The sequence below is a fragment of the Pollachius pollachius genome (assembly GCF_949987615.1).
Source record: "Pollachius pollachius genome assembly, chromosome: 20".
Taxonomy (NCBI): Eukaryota; Metazoa; Chordata; class Actinopteri; order Gadiformes; family Gadidae; genus Pollachius; species Pollachius pollachius.
In genome coordinates, this window is record NC_136953.1 from 8,869,236 (window position 1) to 8,889,803 (window position 20,568).

Sequence of the window (20,568 nt, forward strand, 5' to 3'; positions counted from 1 at the left end):
CCTGCGCTCCCAAAACTGTGTCCTGGACGACCGCTGGGTCTGCAAGATCTCAGGTCTGTCCACTCATATAAGCTGCTTTCACACATACATGTAAGTCCTGATGTTCTCCTGCTATCCTTCTGATGGGCCGTATGTTTGAACAACATATCCTGACATTTGCACCCTGAATATATAGTCTACTGTAGTCTATGTTGAGTGTCGTACCTCAGGTCTGTCTACTCATGCGGTCTACTGTAGTCTATGTTGAGTATCAGATCTCAGGTCTTTCTATTCATATAGTCTACTGTAGACCACTGTGGGGTATCAGATCTCAAGTCTGTAATCCACTCTCTATACATTCATATATTCATATCCTAGAGACTTTTGATACGAAGCATGCTTTACAACTCCCATGAACAATAATTTATTTATTGATTGACATGTGGGTTGGCCAATCAGACTACGGGCTGAGGACCTATCGTAAGCAGGACAAGGCGGAGCCTCTCTCCTCCTATCAGCAGAGACTACTGGAGGTCTACACGCCCCCTGAATGTCAAGACCCTGATACTGAGCCTTCACTGGCCGGAGATGTGTTCAGGTAGCGCACACACACACACACACACACACACACACACACACGCAGACACACACACACACACACTCTCTCTCCTCTCTGTAACTAACCCTCTGCATTTCCAGTTTTTCTGTAATCCTACTGGAGATCGCCACTCGCAGCGACCCAGTTCCGGTAAGCTCTTCTGATTGCAATCAGTCTTGTCACTAATTGAGTGAACTAGTCCTCTGATTGGCTTACTGTCCTGTCACTAATTGAGTGAACAGGTCCTCTGATTGGCTTACTGTCCTGTCACTTAATGAGTGAAGAGGTCCTCTTATTGGCTTATTGTCCTGTCACTTAATGAGTAAAGAGGTCCTCTGAATGGCTTACTGTCCTGTCGCTTAATGAGTTAACTAGTCCTCTGATTGGCTTACTGTCCTGTCACTAATTGAGTAAACTAGTCCTCTCATTGGCTTACTGCCAGTTCTTCACTCTACTGTGTATTCTGCTGTGTCTCAATGTTTATTCTACTGTGTTTTCTATTGTATATTCTACTTTATTCTACTGTATTTCCCATTGATTTCTACTGTTTTTATTGTATATTCTACTTTATTGTACTGTGTTTCCCATTGTATTCTTGTGTGTTTTGTAGTGTATTCTAGTGTATTTTACTGTTTATTCTACTGTGTATTCTGCTGTGTTTTCCATTGTATTCTGCTGTGTTTTGTAGTGTATTCTACTGTTTATTCTACTGTGTATTATGCTGTGTTTTCCATTGTATTCTGCTGTGTTTTCTAGTGTGTTCTGCTGTGTTTTCCATTGTATCCTGCTGTCTTTTCTAGTGTACTCTGCTGTGTTTTCCATTGTATTCTTCTGTGTTTTCTAGTGTATTCTACTGTGTATTCTTCAGTGTTTTCTAGTTGTTTCTAGTGTATTCTATTGTGTATTCCTCTGTGTTTTCTAGTGTATTCTACTGTGTTTTCTGGTGTATTCTCCTGTGTTTTCTAGTGTGTTCTCCTGTGTTTTCTGGTGTATTCCTGTGTTTTCTGGTGTATTCTCCTGTGTTTTCTAGTGTGTTCTCCTGTGTTTTCTGGTGTATTCTCCTGTGTTTTCTGGTGTATTCTCCTGTGTTTTCTAGTGTGTTCTCCTGTGTTCCAGGTGGAAGACTCTAGTCTGGAGTGTGCATGGTGTCCTCCTCTTCCAGAGCTCATCTCCAGTAAGACTGACAGCTGCTGCCCCTGCCCTGCTGACTATGTAGAGGTGCGTTGTGTGTGTGTGTGTGTGTGTGTTTGTGTGTGTGTGTGAGTGTGTGTGTGTGTGTGTGTGTGTGTGTGTGTGTGTGTGTGTGTGTTGCCTTGTCTCCTCCACCTTTGTTGCCCGGTTGGTGTGTGTGTTGTCTTATATTTCCACCTATGTGCTCTTGATGTGTGGTGTGTTTGTGTGTGTGTGTGTGTGTGTGTGTGGGTGTGTGTGTGTGTGTGTGTGTGTATGTGTGTGTCTCCACAGCTGATTCGTCGATGTCGCACCGGGAACCCCGCCCACAGACCGACCTTCGAGCAGATCAGGAAGTTTGTGAACCGAATAAACCCTGACAAAGTCAGCCCTGTTGACATGATGATGAACCTGGTACTGACCCCCTCACCCTTAACCATTAACCATTAAACTTTAACCTTTAACCCTTAACCCTGACAAAGTCAGCCCTGTTGACATGATGATGAACCTGGTACTGACCCCCTCACCCTTAACCATTAACCATTAAACTTTAACCTTTAACCCTTAACCCTGACAAAGTCAGCCCTGTTGACATGATGATGAACCTGGTACTGACCCCCTAACCGTTAACCATTAACCCTTTACCACAACCCTTTACCACAAAGCTTAACCCTTAACCCTGAACCACAACGCTTAACCCTTAACCCTGAACCACAATTCTTAACCCTTAACCATTCAACTTTAACCCTTAACATCAACCCTTAACCACAACGCTTAACCCTTAACCACAACCCTTGACCTAACCTTTTACCATAAACCTTAACCTTTAACCATAACCCCTTAACCCTCAACCATCATACATGAATAACGCCTCATCTCACCATGACTCGCGTCATTAAGAACCCTGCAGAGGGCATCATGATCCACAGCCTAACCCTTAACCCTTAACGCCCTGACCCCTGAGCCTCTACCTGTGTGTGTGTGTGTGTGTGTGTGTGTGTGTGTGTGTGTGTGTGTGTGTGTGTGTGTGTGTGTGCGTGTGTGTGTTATGGTGTGTGTGTGTGTGTGTGTGTGTGTGTGTGTGTATGTGTGTCAGATGGAGAAGTACAGCCGGCACCTGGAGGTTCTGGTAGCTGAGAGAACTCAGGACCTCATGCACGAGAAACAGAAGACAGACAGACTGCTCTACAGTACACACACACACACACACACGTTCACACTCACACAAGCACGCATGTACACATAGACAGACGGGCATGCATGCCTGCCCTCACACAAACACACACACACACACACACACACATATTTATATATAATAACACCTATTATTATGTCTTGCAGGTATGCTTCCTAAGCAGGTAGCTGATGACCTCCGACAGGGAAAACCTTCTCAGGCCCAGAGCTACATTAGTGCTACTGTCTTCTTTAGGTACCCGTCTGTCTTCTTTAGGCACCTGTCTTTCTTCTTTAGGTACCTGTCTGTCTTCTTTAGGTACCTTTCTCTCTTCTCAGGCCCAGAGCTACATTAGTGCTACTGTCTTCTTTAGGTACCTGTCTGTCTTCTTTAGGCACCTGTCTTTCTTCTTTAGGTACCTGTCTGTCTTCTTTAGGTACCTGTCTGTCTTCTTTAGGTACCTGTGTGTCTTCTCATGCCCAGAGCTATGTTAGTAGCTGTCTGTCTCTCTGTAGGGACATCATGGCTTCACCCAGCTGTCTGTCTCTCTGTAGTGACATCGTCAGCTTCACCCAGGTGTCTGTCTCTCTGTAGTGACATCATGGGTTCACCCATCTGTCTGTCTCTCTGTAGTGACATCGTAGGCTTTACCCAACTGTCTGTCTCTCTGTAGTGACATCGTCGCTTTCTCCCAGCTGTCTGTCTCTCTGTAATGTCATCATGGGTTCACCCAGCTGTCTGTCTCTCTGTAGTGACATCATGGGTTCACTCAGCTGTCTGTCTCTCTGTAGTGACATCATGGGTTCACCCAGCTGTCTGTCTCTCTGTAGTGACATCATGGGTTCACTCAGCTGTCTGTCTCTCTGTAGTGACATCATGGGTTCACCCAGCTGTCTGTCTCTCTGTAATGACATCATGGGTTCACTCAGCTCTCTGTCTCTCTGTAGTGACATCATGGGTTCACCCAGCTGTCTGTCTCTCTGTAGTGACATCATGGGTTCACCCAGCTGTCTGTCTCTCTGTAGTGACATCATGGGTTCACCCAGCTGTCTGTCTCTCTGTAGTGACATCATGGGTTCCCTCAGCTGTCTGTCTCTCTGTAGAGACATCATGGGTTCACCCAGCTGTCTGTCTCTCTGTAGTGACATCATGGGTTCACCCAGCTGTCTGTCTCTCTGTAGAGACATCATGGGTTCACCCAGCTGTCTGTCTCTCTGTAGTGACATCATGGGTTCACCCAGCTGTCTGTCTCTCTGTAGTGACATCATGGGTTCACCCAGCTGTCTGTCTCTCTGTAGTGACATCATGGGTTCACCCAGCTGTCTGTCTCTCTGTAGAGACATCATGGGTTCACCCAGCTGTCTGTCTCTCTGTAGTGACATCATGGGTTCACCCAGCTGTCTGTCTCTCTGTAGTGACATCATGGGTTCACCCAGCTGTCTGTCTCTCTGTAGAGACATCATGGGTTCACCCAGCTGTCTGTCTCTCTGTAGTGACATCATGGGTTCCCTCAGCTGTCTGTCTCTCTGTAGTGACATCATGGGTTCACCCAGCTGTCTGTCTCTCTGTAGTGACATCATGGGTTCACCCAGCTGTCTGTCTCTCTGTAGAGACATCATGGGTTCACCCAGCTGTCTGTCTCTCTGTAGTGACATCATTGGTTCCCTCAGCTGTCTGTCTCTCTGTAGTGACATCATGGGTTCACCCAGCTGTCTGTCTGTCTGTAGTGACATCGTAGGCTTCACCCAGCTGTCTAGCTCCAGCACCCCCTACCAGGTGGTGGACCTCCTCAACAACCTCTACACCACCTTTGATGACATCATCGACAACTACGACGTCTATAAGGTGGAGACCATCGGAGACGCCTGTAGGTTCATTCAGTTTATGTTATATACATATTATATCGTATACATATTATATGAAATACCTTATGTTTATAATATAATATACCTTATATATTATATGATATACCTTATACATATTATATAAAAAACCGGATATACATATAATATACCTTGTATATAATATAATATAACTTAAAAATGTATTTATGATCAAATATACCTGTCTACCATGTATGTATTATATTGTATTTTGAATATATTATTTTTATTATATTGTAGACAGGGGGGTGTCAAGGGTTCATTATCTATTATATAAATGATATCTATTATATATATTCTATATGTTATTTTATTGTAGACATGGTGGTATCGGGGGTCCCCCGTGCTAATGGGATCCTCCACGCTGCAGAGATCTCCAGCATGGCTCTGGACCTGGTCTCCGTCTGCAAGACCTTCAGGATCCCTCATAAACCCAACACACAACTACAGATACGAGCTGGGATCCACGCTGGTACAAACACACACACACACGCACGCACGCACGCACGCACGCACGCACGCACGCACGCACGCACGCACGCACGCACGCACGCACGCACACACACACACACACACACGCACACACACACACACACACGTCTGTATACTGTATATACCTATATCTATTTCTATTTATTTCTAATTATCTATTTATATAAATAGGTAGATAAAGCTAGATATACAAGGTTTATAGGGCATATAGGTAGATTTAGCTAGTTAAAGGTAGATGTATATATATGCCATAACTAGCTATATCTACCTACTGTATATGCCCTATACATATGCCCTACACACCTCCTATATCTAGCTTTATCTACCTACCCAGCTCTTCTATAACACCAGTAGTAGCAGCAGAAGGGGTGACTAAGATGTCTATATTGATCTGTCTGTATAGATCTGCCTGTATAGACATGTCTGTATAGATCTGTCTGTATAGATCTGTCTGTATAGGTCTGCCTGTATAGACATGTCTGTATAGATCTGTCTGTATAGATCTGTCTGTATAGACATGTCTGTATAGATCTGTCTGTATAGATCTGTCTGTATAGACATGTCTGTATAGACATGTCTGTATAGATCTGTCTGTATAGGTCTGCCTGTATAGACATGTCTGTATAGATCTGTCTGTATAGATCTGTCTGTATAGACATGTCTGTATAGATCTGTCTGTATAGGTCTGTCTGTATAGGTCTGTCTGTATAGATCTGTCTGTATAGATCTGTCTGTATAGATATGTCTGTATAGGTCTGTGTGTATAGATCTGTCTGTATAGATCTGTCTGTATAGATCTGCCTGTATCTACCTCTAGGACCAGTAGTAGCAGGAGTGGTGGGGACCAAGATGCCACGCTACTGTCTGTTTGGAGACACCGTCAACACGGCCTCCAGGATGGAGTCCACTAGCGAAGGTAAAAATACACTAGGAAAGCTCAGAAACAACATCATAGGCAATGGTTATAAAGAGCTACCTGAGTCAGATGCTAATGCTGAGAAAGTGATAACATGGGTTTGGATGGCTGTATGAGATGCTAATGCTAAGGAGAGGATATCATTGGTTTAGATGGCTGTATGAGATGCTAATGCTAAGGAGGGGATATCATGGGTTTAGATGGCTGTATGAGATGCTAATGCTAAGGAGGGGATATCATGGGTTTAGATGGCTGTATGAGATGCTAATGCTAAGGAGGGGATATCATGGGTTTAGATGGCTGTATGAGATGCTAATGCTAAGTGTGTGCAGCTCTGAAGGTGCAGTGCAGCTCCAGTGTGTTTTTCCTGCTGGAGGAGGTCGGAGGCTACGTCCTGCACTGCAGAGGAGTTCAGCAGGTCAAGGTCTGTGGTTCACCACTCAGCACAACGCATCCACTTCCATATCTGACATGTTACACTGGTTATACTGGGAGAGTGACTGGGAGTCTCTCTGTCTGTCTGCCTGACTGCCTGACTGTCTTCCTATATGTCTGCCTGCCTGTTTCACTATCGGTCTCTCTGCATGTCTGTCTCTCTGTCTGTCTGCCTGTCTGCCTGTCAGTCTCTCTGTGTGTGTCGGTCTCTCTCTGCCTGTCCATCTGTCTGCCTGTCTGTCTCCCTGTCTGGCGTTATGTCCGTCTCACTGCCTCTCTGTCTGTCCCTCTGCCTGTCCGTCTGTCAGGGTAAGGGAGACATGGTCACCTATTGGCTGGAGGGGAAACAAGGTGACCTGCGCTACAAGACCGTCGCCCCCGACAACCCCAGCCCTGCCAAGCCAGGGCTCAGGGACATGGAGACTGAGGGAGACCTGTTGGGCTCCATCCCGGGTAGTGTGAACGGCGACGTCCTACTCAACCCAGAGTGACCCCTGACCTCGGTAATGTCATCGCTCTGGGCCGCGTGGCTCTCTGTAGAAACCCGTTAGATCGTCTTGTTCCCCCGCCGATCCGACATGGGAGATGTAAGAAGAACCTGGTCTTTAGAGAACGCTTGAGAGCCGTTAACTAGATACAGAAGAGTTATCACTCTGAATCCAACCGCATGCTTACTGTGACCTCCTAGGGGTGCACAGACTGCTACAAAGAGTAGTGGTTTTGGGTCAATATGAATGTGTTTAAAGGTCAGCTGATCAGTAACTTGATATATACTTATATTGCTTGGATAATAAAACGTACTTACAAAATCTTGTTGTTACAATCAGTCATCACCATGTATAACCGTTAATAACCAGTTAGAACAACAGGTTACAGCACATAAGAACCTGTTAGATACTGTTAGGACCAACTAGAACCAGTTTGTACCATTTTGAACATGTTGGAGTCGTGTATCCATTCATCACAGTTGGCCGGCAATAACCAATCAGATCATTGAGGTTTTATGATGTCAGACTTGTATAACCAGGTGTCTTGCGTGATGTGGGTGTGTTGATGGAGATTATCAGTATTAGCGTATTATGTGTTTTAGCAGCCGAACCCATGGGCTGTCATGGTGAGGGGGATGTAAAACTGCTCAAGCTAATAAATGTTTTTTCTCTGCAACTCAGACTCCATACCGATATCTATCGTGAGCAGTGTTGCCAGATTGGGCCAGAGTTCCAGCCCAATCTGGCAACACTGGCTGGAGAGCGAGAGGGAGAAAGGAGAGGTGAGAGGAAGGGAGGAGAGGAGGAGAGGAGAAGAGAGGGAAGGTGAGAGTAATGGAGGAGAGGAGAAGAGAGGGGAGGTGAGAGGAAAGGAGGAGAGGAGAAGAGAGGGTGGAGGAGAGGGGAGGAGGAGGAGAGCAACGCAAGAGCGGAGAAGGAGAGGAGACATAATATTCAGGGGATAGTAGTGAAGAGGAAAAGGAGGGGAGATTAAATAGACTGAAGGAGGGGGGAGAGAGAAGCGGGGAAGATGGTCACACAGATGGTCTGAGAATCCTCTCCAACATGAGAGGAGAGAGGAAGAGGAGCAGAGAGGTCGGTAGAGAGGAGGAGACGAGGAGAGGAGAGGGGGAGGAGAGGGTAGGAACAGAAACGGGGGACAGAAAGAAGAGAGTAGACTAGGGTAAGGAATAGAGAGAAAGGAGGTGAAAGTTTGTTGGAGGGGAGGAGGAGAAGAGAGGAGAGGGTTAAGTGTTAACCGATTCATATTTAATACATGAAACAAAATAGAGTGCACCACTGTTAATGAATACACACTTCTCAATATAGATCAATAAACTATCATTCAATATGTGACATTTAATTAAAACATTGAAGATAGATCAGTAAAATACATTTACATATTAGACCTTTTGTAAAGAAATGTATTAAGGATCAATAAACTTCTCAAGACATTTCATAAAAACATTTAGTATAGATCCATAAACTACCGTTCTATATTGCACATTTAATTAAAACAGATGAATAAACTACGATTCAATATAAGACATTTCCGTTGAAAGTTAAAGATTATGAACTATTAACTCATTGTAATAGAGCCATCTATTTTAATTCTTAATGTGATACTGCAAAATAAAATGTGTGTGTGTGAATCTAAGAGGGCTGCCATCTGCATCTGTGATTGAATTCATTCCACTCGTGCAGATGAGTCAACACACTCTCTCTCACACACATACACACACACACACACACACACACACGGTTGTGATGAGGTGGTTATGTAGTGTGATGACAATGTGTTGCTGATAGAGGGATGGGGAAAACTGAGACAGAGATGTGTCTTTGTGAATGAAAGAGAGCGAGTGTTTTGCCTAATGAAATGCGTGTTCACAGTACAGAGCAACAAAAGATGTTTCCCTCTCATCTGCTTTACTCATTCTATTAGGAGGATTTACATATAAGGGGACACACACATCCACACATCAAAGCAGTTCTAATTAACTGTGTGTAAACATCCCTCCACCACCCTGGGTTACTCAACCACTAACACATACAAACACAAACACACAGACACACTGACACAGACACACACACACACATATACACCAGTCAAATAATAGATCTAAGGTTCACCTGGTCCCAAATAGTTCCTCAGGTCTTTGGATGCAGTCGTCATGGAGACGAGCATCTTTGAACTAAGCTTGAAAATCTGGACCAAAGCTCAGACCAACCTCTGACCTGATCCCGACTTCATCCAAACAATTCATTAATAAAGCACAGACGTTCACTTCACCCTTTATTTATTGCATTTGTTCAGTTAATAACTGTACAAAATAAATATAATTTCAAACAGTGCGAAAGTGTTTATGAAAGTGTTTCTTGTGGTAAAGTGTTCAGCAGGGTTTTGGAGCGGAGATTTCCTTCCAGTCCTGGAAGGTTCGGACCAGGTCCAGGGTTCATCCCACACCCAGACTACTGGATCTGGAGATAGAGAGAAAAATATATTATACATATATTCCAGCGCGGTTTAACCTGGACAACTTAGAGACACAGTAGATGTTATTTCTATAAAGCTACGAGACCCACCGTATCGACGGTGTGCGCTGGACCCGTCACCAACTACAGGGAGACCTGGTCTCGTCTCTCCAGCTGCCAGCGGGCAGCGACCCGGCTGGCGTAGATTACATAGGACCAGGACAAGACCACCAGGGCCAGCAGGACCTGGGACCGGGACACGACACACTGATCACCGCTTATATACCCTAATACACACGAGCATGCAAGAGGGTTTCCAGGTGACACAACGTGTTCTTCCCACACCATAATAATCCACCCTAGCGATCCCAAGCAGTAACAACAAGAAGATATGATGATTCACAACACAACATTCAGTTTCACAACAGCCTTAACTCATGTACTGTTCTAGTCGCAGACAAACACAAAATTAGGCTAGGTGATGCTTACAAAGGAGAAGACTCTCTCTAGAGATCTGCTGCTTAGAATCATGACTCCCGATTAAATAACCTAATAATATTAACTAGCTCAATGGTTTACTTATTCGACCGACGAATGGCAGAGAAACTATGGATTGTGTCATTCAAATAAGTAAGTAAAGCTCCGGGATGATGAAGTAATGCGAGGATTACTAGTTTTGGTGGCGTTGTTGGTGTTACGTCGCCCCCTGGCGGACCCCTGGTTACATACATTGATACAACGATGAATGCTATTTCATATTTGATACATTTTGCCTAAGCTTTTTCTCGTATTGAGACTCTTTCTATTACAGTCAGTGCACGCCAATAATATGATTTAAATCATATCCAACCGGGGCATCACATCCATTTACATCCAGTATTAATATAAAGTCGGTATGATGATGATGAAGATAAAGGTCTTGTTTTGTTCCTCCAGGCCGCTATGAGGCAATGCTGAGTCTCGCCTTGTTGTTCTTCGTGAGCGTGAGAGGGCTTGCAGTATCCCAGCATGCACTGCACATCCCAGAATGCACTGCGGCGTCTCCCAGTCGTTCCCTGCTATTTCCGAGGCACACCGAGTGAAAAGTTGACTCTATTTACTGTTTTTTCTAGCCCATGAACGCCCGAGGGCCGTCGACAGCCCACAAGTCCACCTCCCGGGGAGTGTTGCCAATATTAATAGCAATCCATAGTATTAACAATCCGTATACCCGAGGAGGAAGACGCATGAGAGACCCAGAGAGACGGTAGGAAGGTACGGTGGAGGGGAGCTAATACTGTTAGCACTCCTGATGCTTCTATACTGTTTTATCCTGAGGCTACTATTCTGAATTGTCTCAAATACGAACTTTTGGATCATCGATAAGTCTCTTCGTTTAGTACCGATATAGATGTCATAGGGTAGTAGTCCGCTTTTCGGACCAGAGAACCAGCGACACACCGGCTCTGGGATCAGCAGTGTGCCTGCTGTTTGTTTTGTTCTCCCTCTTGATACCCGTCGGTCGAGCTCAGTCATATAAACCTGGATTGGTCAGGATAATATGGATGTAAAGAGAATAGATTGGTAACGGGATATTGACACTGACGGATAACCGGATGTGTGTTTGGTTGACCCTGGCTGGTAGTGGGATTGACCCAGACTGGTAACAAGGACGTGTGTGTGAGAGAGAGAGAGAGAGAGACTGTTTGGGGAGAGGGTTGTTGTTGATGACTCCCAAACCCAGTACATGTCCCAAGTCCACCTGTCCTTCCGTTCCGACTGAGCAGAAAATCGGACCTGTATCTGATTTACAGAGTCATTCGGTGAATTCAAACACGGATACGGCGGCGATGGATGAAGTCAGCGGAGGGAGACTGAAAAAAGTCATTAATAATTATTATATATTATTATATCTTCGATGGAGATTGATAACGTTATTTTTTCCTTTTTGGTGATCCGTGACCCACACTAGCTTATGTGTGTAATTAGTTCTATCGTGTGATTACATCTGAACTTTGCACCATGTTCAAATCACTTATTTGCTCTGGGATAATTGGAGGTAACTCGGACCGATGAGTGGATCCCACTATTCTAACGTTAGTTTGGACTTTTGAGTTATTAAAAGAACACTGTAGAAATTAAAAGGAAAAAATTATGGTCACAGGCGACTCCGAATCATGTAGGTAAAGATACTCAGTGTGTATCAACACATTTTTACAGGTGAACTCTTAAGGACATCTGGCGGTGTGGACCGTACCAACACTACTGCACATAATAAAATAACCCATGAAGGCTGACCTTGGTTCACCTGCTTTTGATATGATAAACAATACAAGGTGCCTTTTGGTGAAGAGAAAACACTGAGGTTAAAGCTCAGCACTAAGCAGAATCTGTTCATAATGTGCAAACAAGTTTTGCCATTGCCCAGCAAAGATATTCACGTTTGCAGAGTGACGTTTCAAATGAGAGGAATTTGTGTGTATACTGCCAATGGGTGTGTTTATTTTTTTATATATATATATATATATATATATATATATGTATATATATATATATATATATGTATATATATATATATATGTATATGTATATATATATATATATATATATGTATATATATATATATGTATATATATATATATATATATATATATATATATATATATATATATATATGTATATATATATATATATGTATATATATATATATATACATATATATATGTATGTATATATATATATATATATATGTATATATATATATATATGTATATATATATATATATACATATATATATGTATGTATATATATATATATATATATATATGTGTGTGTGTGTATCTGTCTATGGGTGCGTTATATATGTGTGTGTCTGTCTCCGGGTGTGTTTGATATGTCTGTGTCTGTCTCCGGGTGCGTTAGATATGTGTGTGTCTGTCTCCGGGTGTGTTGGATATGTGTGTACCAGGGGTGTAACTGTCAGCCGTGTGTTTGTGCAGGTGATGGCGCCCACCAAGATGAAGCTGCGTGTGCGCCGGCGGGAGAGCGGAGCGGCGCCCGGGGAGCGGGAGGTGGAGGTGGGCGGAGCCGGCGGCGGCGGAGCCGGCGGCGTCCAGGGGGGCGGCGGCGGCGGCAAGAAGCCCCCCTCCTCCCCCGCGCCGTCGGGGGACGAGGAGGCGTCGCCCGACTCCAAGTGTCCCATCTGCCTGGACCGCTTCAACAACCTGGCCTACCTGGACCGCTGCCTGCACCGCTTCTGCTTCCCCTGCATCCAGGAGTGGTCCCACAACAAGGCCGAGTGCCCCCTCTGCAAGCAGGCCTTCACCTCCATCCTGCACTCGGTGCGCTCCCACGACGACTTCAAGGAGTACACCCTGAGGCCCCCGCCGCCCACCAACGCCAGCCTGGCCGCCACCGTCGCCATGGTGACTGCCTTCGCCACGGCGGCGGCGGCGGCGGCGGGCGGCGGCGGCGAGGAGGAGGAGCCGCCGCCGCCGCAGAGGACCAGGCGGAGGAGGCGGGGGGACCCGGAGTCGGGCGGGGCCAGGAGGAGGGAGAGGGGAGCCGGGGGGCGGGGCGGGGGGAGGCGGGCCGAGGCGCCGGCGGGCCTCCCCCCGGCGCCGCCCCCCCTCCCCTCGCTGGCGCCCTACTCCCCGGACTCGCCGCCGCCGGGGGGGGAGGAGCCGGGGGACCGGGGGGTTCTGTTCGAGGGGCTGGCCGGGCTGGGCGGGGCGTCGGGGCCCGCCCCCCCCGGCGACCGCTCGGCCCGCCACCTGATGAGCCGTCTGGCGGCGCGGCGGCGCGTGCAGCTGGAGGGCGGGGCGCCGCGCCGCCTGCGGGAGCGGGAGATGCTGGCGTTCCGCCGGGCGCTCTACCGCAGCGGCGTGCGCGCCCTCCTGGGAAACCCGGGGCAACAGCAGCCGCCGCCGCCGCCGCCGCCGCCGCGGGACGTGTCGTCGGAGGGCTTCGTCCGGAGCCCCGGGCAGCTGGCCCGGCTGCGGCCCTGGCTGCGGCGGGAGCTGACGGTGCTGTACGGCGCCCACGGCTCCCTGGTGGACATCGTGCAGCGCATCATCACGTCGCGCGTCACGCGCCACGGCCTGGAGCGCACGCACGGCCTGGAGGACGAGCTGCGGCCCTTCCTGCTGGCGCGCACCCAGCACTTCCTGCACGAGCTGGCCGCCTTCGCCCGCTCGGCCCTCAGCATGGAGCGCTACGACGCCCAGGCCGTGTACGAGCCCCTCGGGCCCGACGCCCGCGCCTCGCCGGCCCGCCGCCTCAGCAGCTCCGCCCACAGCTCCGTCATCGCCATCTCGGAGGGGGAGGAGCCGGCGGCCGGGACGGCCGGCCTCCTCAGCCTCGCCACGTGGGACGAGGACACCCCCGGGCCCTCCTACTCCACGGCCCCGCCCTCGGCCCCGCCCTCGGCCCCGCCCTCGCCGGCCCCCCCGGCGGCGGGCGGCGGCGGGGAGGAGGAGTGTCTGATCGTGGGCTACGTGAAGCCCATGGCGGAGCGCACGCCTGAGCTGGTGCAGCTCTCCTCGGACACGGAGGAGGAGCAGCAGGACAAGCCCCCCAAGGAGGAGGCGCCCCCCTCCCTCCTCCTCTCGGCCTCCACGCCCCCCTCCTCCTCCAGCACGGAGAGACCCGCGCACCCGGCCCTCGCCTCCCAGCCCCCGGGGTCCTGCAGCTCCGGCTCGCCCCGCCCGCCGGCGAGAGGCAGCCGGCCGGCCCCGCACTCCCCCGGCGGCTGGGAGGGCGGGAGGAGGAGGAAGAGGAGGAGGAGGAGGAGGAGGGCGGCGAGCGGAGAGAGGGAGCGCCGCTCGCTCTACTCCGCCCTCTGCTCCGGGCTGGACTGCCCCCGCTCCTCCAGCAGCTCCCGCCCCCGCTCGGCCTCCAGCCCCGACGCCGCGGGCTGGGGCTGCCCCCACGCCCGCCGGCCCACGGCGCCCTCCTCCTCCTCCCCCCCCTGCCCCCCCCAGCGCCACAGCGACAAGCCCGGGGGCAAGAGGAAGTACAAGAGCCGGCACCTGGACGAGGACGGGGACCCCACCTGGAGGCCCGGCTCTGGTCGCCGTGGAGACGAGGAGAGAGGAGGAGGAGGAGAGGAAGAGAAGAGGGCGGAGAAGAGGGGGAGAGAGAGGGGGCGCCGGAGGGAGCGGGAAAGGAGGAGGGACGCCCACAAGCACAACAGTGTCTGTGAGGACCAGAGGTAAGGCCGCTCTGGAGACCAATCGTTATAACAGTCGATAAGCTCGTGGTGATAATAATTAAGGCTGGGCGATTTAAAACGCTACTCAACCGATAAAATCCTCCGTGGTAGCGATGTGGAATGTGTGAGGTCTATTCTCTTTACAGTTATCCCTGAGTCAGTTTTAGTCTGCCTACATCGAAACGGCACAAACGCCAATGGTACAGCAGTGGAGCCGAACGCATGTGGTGGCCCCGTGTCTCCAGCCCCTTCCCCCGGCCATGACCACCGGGGTGGAGGGCCTACTACTGCGGCCAACAGCGCGCGTGTTCACCATGATCGACCTTCTGGGTTCCAGGGTTCTGTCCTAAGGAGGGCACTCTTAAAACACTCAATTTAACATTATTATATCGACCTCGGTCAGCATAAGTATGCACACTTTTGGCCATATGGTCTTAGCCCTAATAATATTAGTGCAGCTCTGACCCGCAATATTGATTTGGACCAGGAATAGTTACTGTACAGGTGGTGTTGCTGTACAGGTGGTGTTACTGTACAGGTGGTGTTACTGTACAGGTGGTGTTAGTGTACAGGTGGTGTTACTGTACAGGTGGTGTTAGTGTACAGGTGGTGTTACTGTACAGGTGGTCCTACTGTACAGGGGGTCTTTCTGTACAGGTGGTGTTACTGTACAGGGGGTCTTTCTGTACAGGTGGTGTTACTGTACAGGTGGTCCTACTGTACAGGTGGTCTTTCTGTACAGGTGGTCCTACTGTACAGGGGGTCTTTCTGTACAGGTGGTGTTACTGTACAGGTGGTCCTACTGTACAGGTGGTGTTACTGTACAGGGGGTCTTTCTGTACAGGTGGTCCTACTGTACAGGACCTCCATGTGACTGTCCTCCCCTCCGCTCCCCCAGCAGCAGCAGCAGCAGCAGTGGGGGGGCGGGCGGTGACCACCGCAGCCCCAGCGTGGAGATCATCTACGAGGGGAAGCTGGGCCCCTGCGGCCCCTCTGGGAACCAACGGCGGAAGAAGAGACGCCCCCACAGGAGGCATCCGCACAACAGGTACGGTACCCTGAGGACTTATCCCCGTGGCGTCGTGTTTGAGACCACCCAAAGAGGTGGGGGGGGGGGGGATTGATGGAGGGACAGAGACAGACAGGATGAGAGCCTTCTACGTGCGTCATAATGCGTGGGGTAGGGCTTTGCAATGAATCACAATTTTATCTCGATTTCATGAAATGTTTTATATTTATGTTCATCTAAAATTTTAGACGAACATATTTTGTAATTTTTTAAGGGGAAAATACAAAGCTCTCAGTTACATGGAGTTGTTTTTGTGAGAGAAATGCTGAATAAATGCATCATGTTGTCAAACACCATTTCAATATTGACCAAATAATCCTGATTAGCTTTTTGCCGTAATCGAGGAGCCCTAGTGGTATTTTGTATCTCAAAGTCACGGACAGACGGGCGCTATGACAACCTTGTGTGTTGTTTGTCTCAGCTCTCCCGTGGTCATCACCATCGACAGCCAAAGTAGTCCCGATGATGGTGGCCACGGCAACCGCCTCCCCGTGTTCTCGGACCTCGCCGTCCGTCAGCCAATAGACTTCTCCGCCTGCAACCTCCCCGCCCTGCAGTTGGTGGAGCCGGGCGGAGTGGGCGTCGGCCTCGGAGCCGACGTCGGCGAGCTGCCGGTCAACATCCTGGCCCGAGGATCCGATGGCTCGGACACAGAGGCCAACCACCAATCAAAGTCCTCGGACATGCTGGCGGTGGATATCAGCGACGACGAAGACGAGGACGACGATGAGCGGGAGGGAGAGAGGCGGAGGGAGAAGAGGAAGGGGGAAGACGAGGGAGGGGCCAGCGACGGAGACGAAAGCCGTCTCCTAGCAACTATCCTGGACGAGATCGCCCAGCTGAACCCGGGCGGGTGCGGCCAGAACTCACGCATACCCCTCCCCTGGCCCGGGACGAAGGCCAAAAGGAGGAAGAGGACCCAGGGAAAGGTAGTGGAGGGTAGTGACCTCACAGCCCCCCCTCCACCCCCCCTTGCAGATCTTCCCCACACCTCTGAGACGCGTCCCCTGAACGAGACGCCTGCCACCGATCAGACGCGCCCACTGGAATGGACACGCCCACTCTGTGATCCCGGCCCCTTCCCAGAGACGCGCCTCCTTGATGGGAAACGCCCCCTCAAATGGGACCACCCCCTCGAGGAGACGTGCCAGCCCGTTGACACGGGCCTGCTGGAATGGACCAAGCCCCGCCCCCTCAGTGACCACAGACGCCTTGAATGGACACACCAGCCCGCTTTGCCACACCCCCTCGACAGGCCAAGCCCCCTTGAATGGACTCCACTGCCACTGAATGAGACGGCCCCCAAACAGGAAGCAGCCGTCGATCAGACCGCCTCATCGCTTCCAGTCGGTTCATCGAACCCCCCCGCCCTGTCTTCCTCTTCTGAAGCCCCGCCCCCCGCTGTGACCTCGCCGGTCGTTAACGGCGTTGTCAACGCCTCCGCAGATAAGCTCCGCCCAGACCGGGAGAGCTCCACCTCCCCTTCGTTAAGCCCCGCCCCCTCTCAGAGCGGGACCTCCGACCGGGGTCCCGGGCAGGAGTGTTTAAAACTTCAGCATCCTGTGGGGCCGGCGTGCGTGTCTGGTGCCGCCAAACACACACACATCACTGACTTCCATATGGAGTAGGCGTGTGTTGTGCGCTTACGAACTACAACCAACGGGTTTCAAACTGAACAATGAGGAATTTTATAAGAATTATCACTTTTCATTCCGTACTGTATAGTGTGTGTGTGTTAGTGATCGACTGATATATCGGCCGGCCGATATTTGCGTTTTTTACGTGTATCGGTATCGGCCAATACCGATTTTTCTTAAAATTATTTTTAATCATTTGTTTTACAGACAGTTCAATCAATGTAATTCTTTTTAAATTGAGACATTGTAACATTTGTTATCATCAATGTGTCATTTTTATGATGTTAATTGAGGGAGGCTAAGCCTGGGAATCCAGACCCACATCTAGAAAGCTGTAGGGTCTGGCAACGAGTAATGAAAATGGCCCAACTCGAGGGGCGGCACCAAGCATGCATTTGAAAATATCAGAAGAATACAAGGGGTGACGTGTCCAGACCAGTGGAGCTAACCAATAGATAAGACTCTTGCCGTATCCGGTCGGTAAAACAGCAACGCTTTTGGCCCGCATATATTGATACATCGATGTGATTGACTGATGTTCTGGGCCAGGGGAGGCCCGGAATATACACGAGTATATTGCTCGTTCCCAGAGTGACTCGCTGAGCAAATTCAAATTGTGCTCTCGCGAGAACTCTGGATTTCCATAGTATTATCGGCTCCAAATATCGGCTCAAGAAAATCGGTATCGGCGTATCGGTTATCGGCTAAGGCTGATGGAAAAAAAATCGGTACCGGTATCGGCCCTAAAAAAATCCATATCGGTAGATCCCGTGTGTGTGTGTGGACGTGTGAAAGGGAAATGTGGTCCACTATTTAATGACTATTCTGGTTGGAGCTCATCATAGAGATTGACAGCAGGTTCAGCCAATCATGATGTATTGATCGAGAAGATGATAAAGAAGAAATGATTGCAGTCGAACCGAGTTCTTCTGACCAAACTGCCGTTGAATCTGTGCCGTATCTTCTAGGAAGACTTCCTCCGAGCGTTGTGTCTAGTTGGGGGTCACCCACACTTACCACCTGTGGTAAGTGTGGGTGACCCCCACACTGTGTGTGTGTGTGAATTGAAGAACAAATAATGAGCAGAATAAATGTTTTGGACAGAATCATATTGTCTCTGTTGTCTATATTGTCTGTGTCTATTTACTAAAATATATTTATTTCAAGTGTGTGTGTGTATATATGTGTGTGTTTATATATACATATGTGTAAATAGGATATATATATATATATGCATACATAAACATGTATACGTACAATACCTTATACAATATACGTTTGAATATATAAGAATATATTATTTTATACATATATATACATGTGTGTATATACACATGCATGTATATATACGTGTATATACGTAAGTATATAAATTATATATATATATATGCAAACACAGATGTACTCCACTTGTTTGAACACCAGGGGGAACCAAAGGCCTGCTTCAATCTACGGCGTATCCTAAAGGGCTTCAGTTGAAGTTGGAGATTCAAACGTTTGTTGTTAATATACGTATATATAGTATATAATGATTATAAAACTTGTCCCAGGCCTTTCTGCCCTAAGTCGCCCATTAGTGGTGGCACGTCTATTTCCTGGAGCGTCACTCAGATGGCAGGAGGCTAGGAACCTAGGCAGGATTTACATCTCTGTACGCGTCTTTTATCTAAGCCACAGCCTTCTTGCTGTGCGACCAACACCCTAACCACTAGGCTATAGGCTCCATGTTCTCCACCTCAGTGTTTCCTCTCTCCTGTCTTTTATTCTACCCTCCTCCCCTCATCTCCCCTCTGTGGTTCTCCCCTCTCCCCTTCTCTCCACTCTTTTATCTCCTTCTCTCCTCTCCTCTCCCTTTGCCATCCCTTCCTCTCGTCTCCTCTCTCCTCTCCTATCCTTTACTCTCCTCTCCCATCTCCTCTTCGCTCCTCCTTTCTCCTCTCCATCAGGAGGAAACCAAACATAATGAGTCTCTAGAGGTTATGGGGAGAAGAGAGAGAGGGAGGGAGGGAGGGGGAGGGAGGGAGGGAGGGGGGGGAGGAAGGGAGGGGGGGAGGAAGGGAGGGGGGAGCGTGAGAAAAGAGAGGCCCTAGAGAGTGAGAGGTCTGGTGTTTCCACACTAATTAAGACCATCAGGGTCTAATTAAATGGCTATTACACACACACCGACACGCACACACACACACACACACACACACACACACTGGCATGCACACACACACACACACACACACACACACACACACACACACACACACACACACACACACATACAAACAGGGCTGGGACTTTAAGTGGAAGGATGGTAGGATTTTTAGAAGAAGGAAGATGGACAGAATGGGGAGTAGAGCAAGATGACACTTCCAAGATGGCAGCCCCCCTCCTCCCCTTCGTCTCTGTCTCACTCTCACATTGTCTTATCCCTCTCTGTTTCTCTCTCACCCTTTCTCTGCCTTCCTCTCCGTCTCATCCTCCCCCCTCTCTCTCTGCTGCTGCTGTATTTCACATATGAATAATCTCTCGCTCTCGCTCTCTCTCTCTGTCTCTCTGTCATGGAAATCAGAGATGAACAGGAAGCATAGGCTCCGCCCACCTTCCACAACACCAGCACCAGCTTCCATTGTTACCACTGTTGCCAGGCAACACGGCAGGGTCGTCATGGAGAGAGGGAGGTAGTCTCTCTCTGCTGTATGATGGATACACCATCATACACACACACACACCGATGGAGGTGCCATCTTTGATGCATGCATGCACACAAAAACATTTTAATGGCTGCTCTACCTTCCTCTGCCTCAGTCTCTGTCTCTGGCACACACACACACACACACACACACACACACACACACACACACACACACACACACCTTACATTCACATACACATTCACATTCACATGCACACAGCTCTGAAGGCTCTGAGTACTCTATGATGCAATCACCAGACACTTTGTTTACATTCTCTCTCCCAATCTCTCGCTCTCCCTTTCCATCTCCCCCTTGATCTATCTCTTGATCTCTCTCTCATCCATCTTTGTCCATTATTCTCAGTAGCTTCCTCTCC

The 20,568-nt window shown here is 49.0% G+C and overlaps 2 protein-coding genes across 2 annotated transcripts in view; both read left to right on the top strand.

The window, feature by feature from the left end:
- Positions 1–7,811, top strand: part of LOC307091224 (atrial natriuretic peptide receptor 1) — a 15,571-nt gene extending 7,760 nt beyond the window's left edge. Inside the window, exons 12-23 of the mRNA XM_079758152.1 lie at positions 1–53; positions 439–577; positions 679–727; positions 1,694–1,795; positions 2,042–2,161; positions 2,844–2,937; positions 3,089–3,176; positions 4,649–4,788; positions 5,124–5,276; positions 6,114–6,212; positions 6,545–6,636; positions 6,956–7,811. The exon at positions 1–53 is cut by the window's left edge and continues 69 nt beyond it. Coding sequence (XP_079614278.1) covers positions 1–53; positions 439–577; positions 679–727; positions 1,694–1,795; positions 2,042–2,161; positions 2,844–2,937; positions 3,089–3,176; positions 4,649–4,788; positions 5,124–5,276; positions 6,114–6,212; positions 6,545–6,636; positions 6,956–7,138 — 1,312 coding nt within the window. The 3' untranslated portion in view covers positions 7,139–7,811. The remainder of the gene's footprint in view (positions 54–438; positions 578–678; positions 728–1,693; positions 1,796–2,041; positions 2,162–2,843; positions 2,938–3,088; positions 3,177–4,648; positions 4,789–5,123; positions 5,277–6,113; positions 6,213–6,544; positions 6,637–6,955) is intronic.
- A 2,852-nt stretch (positions 7,812–10,663) lies between these two features.
- On the top strand, positions 10,664–18,497 carry LOC307091308 (uncharacterized protein). The gene is made up of 5 exons (XM_079758254.1): positions 10,664–10,864; positions 12,590–13,048; positions 13,274–14,802; positions 15,701–15,850; positions 16,293–18,497. The coding sequence occupies exons 2-5, from the start codon at positions 12,593–12,595 to the stop codon at positions 17,497–17,499; spliced, it is 3,342 nt and encodes a 1,113-aa protein (XP_079614380.1). The 5' UTR covers positions 10,664–10,864; positions 12,590–12,592; the 3' UTR covers positions 17,500–18,497.
- Positions 18,498–20,568: the final 2,071 nt, after the last annotated feature.

Coding starts and splice junctions, on each gene's coding strand:
- LOC307091308 (XM_079758254.1), top strand. CDS start 12,593: ATGGCGCCCACCAAGATGAAGCTGCGTGTGCGCCGGCGGGAGAGCGGA. Junction 13,049..13,273: donor CCACGGCGGCGGCGGCGGCG/GCGGGCGGCGGC, acceptor GGGGGGGAGGAG/CCGGGGGACCGGGGGGTTCT. Junction 14,803..15,700: donor AGTGTCTGTGAGGACCAGAG/GTAAGGCCGCTC, acceptor CCGCTCCCCCAG/CAGCAGCAGCAGCAGCAGTG.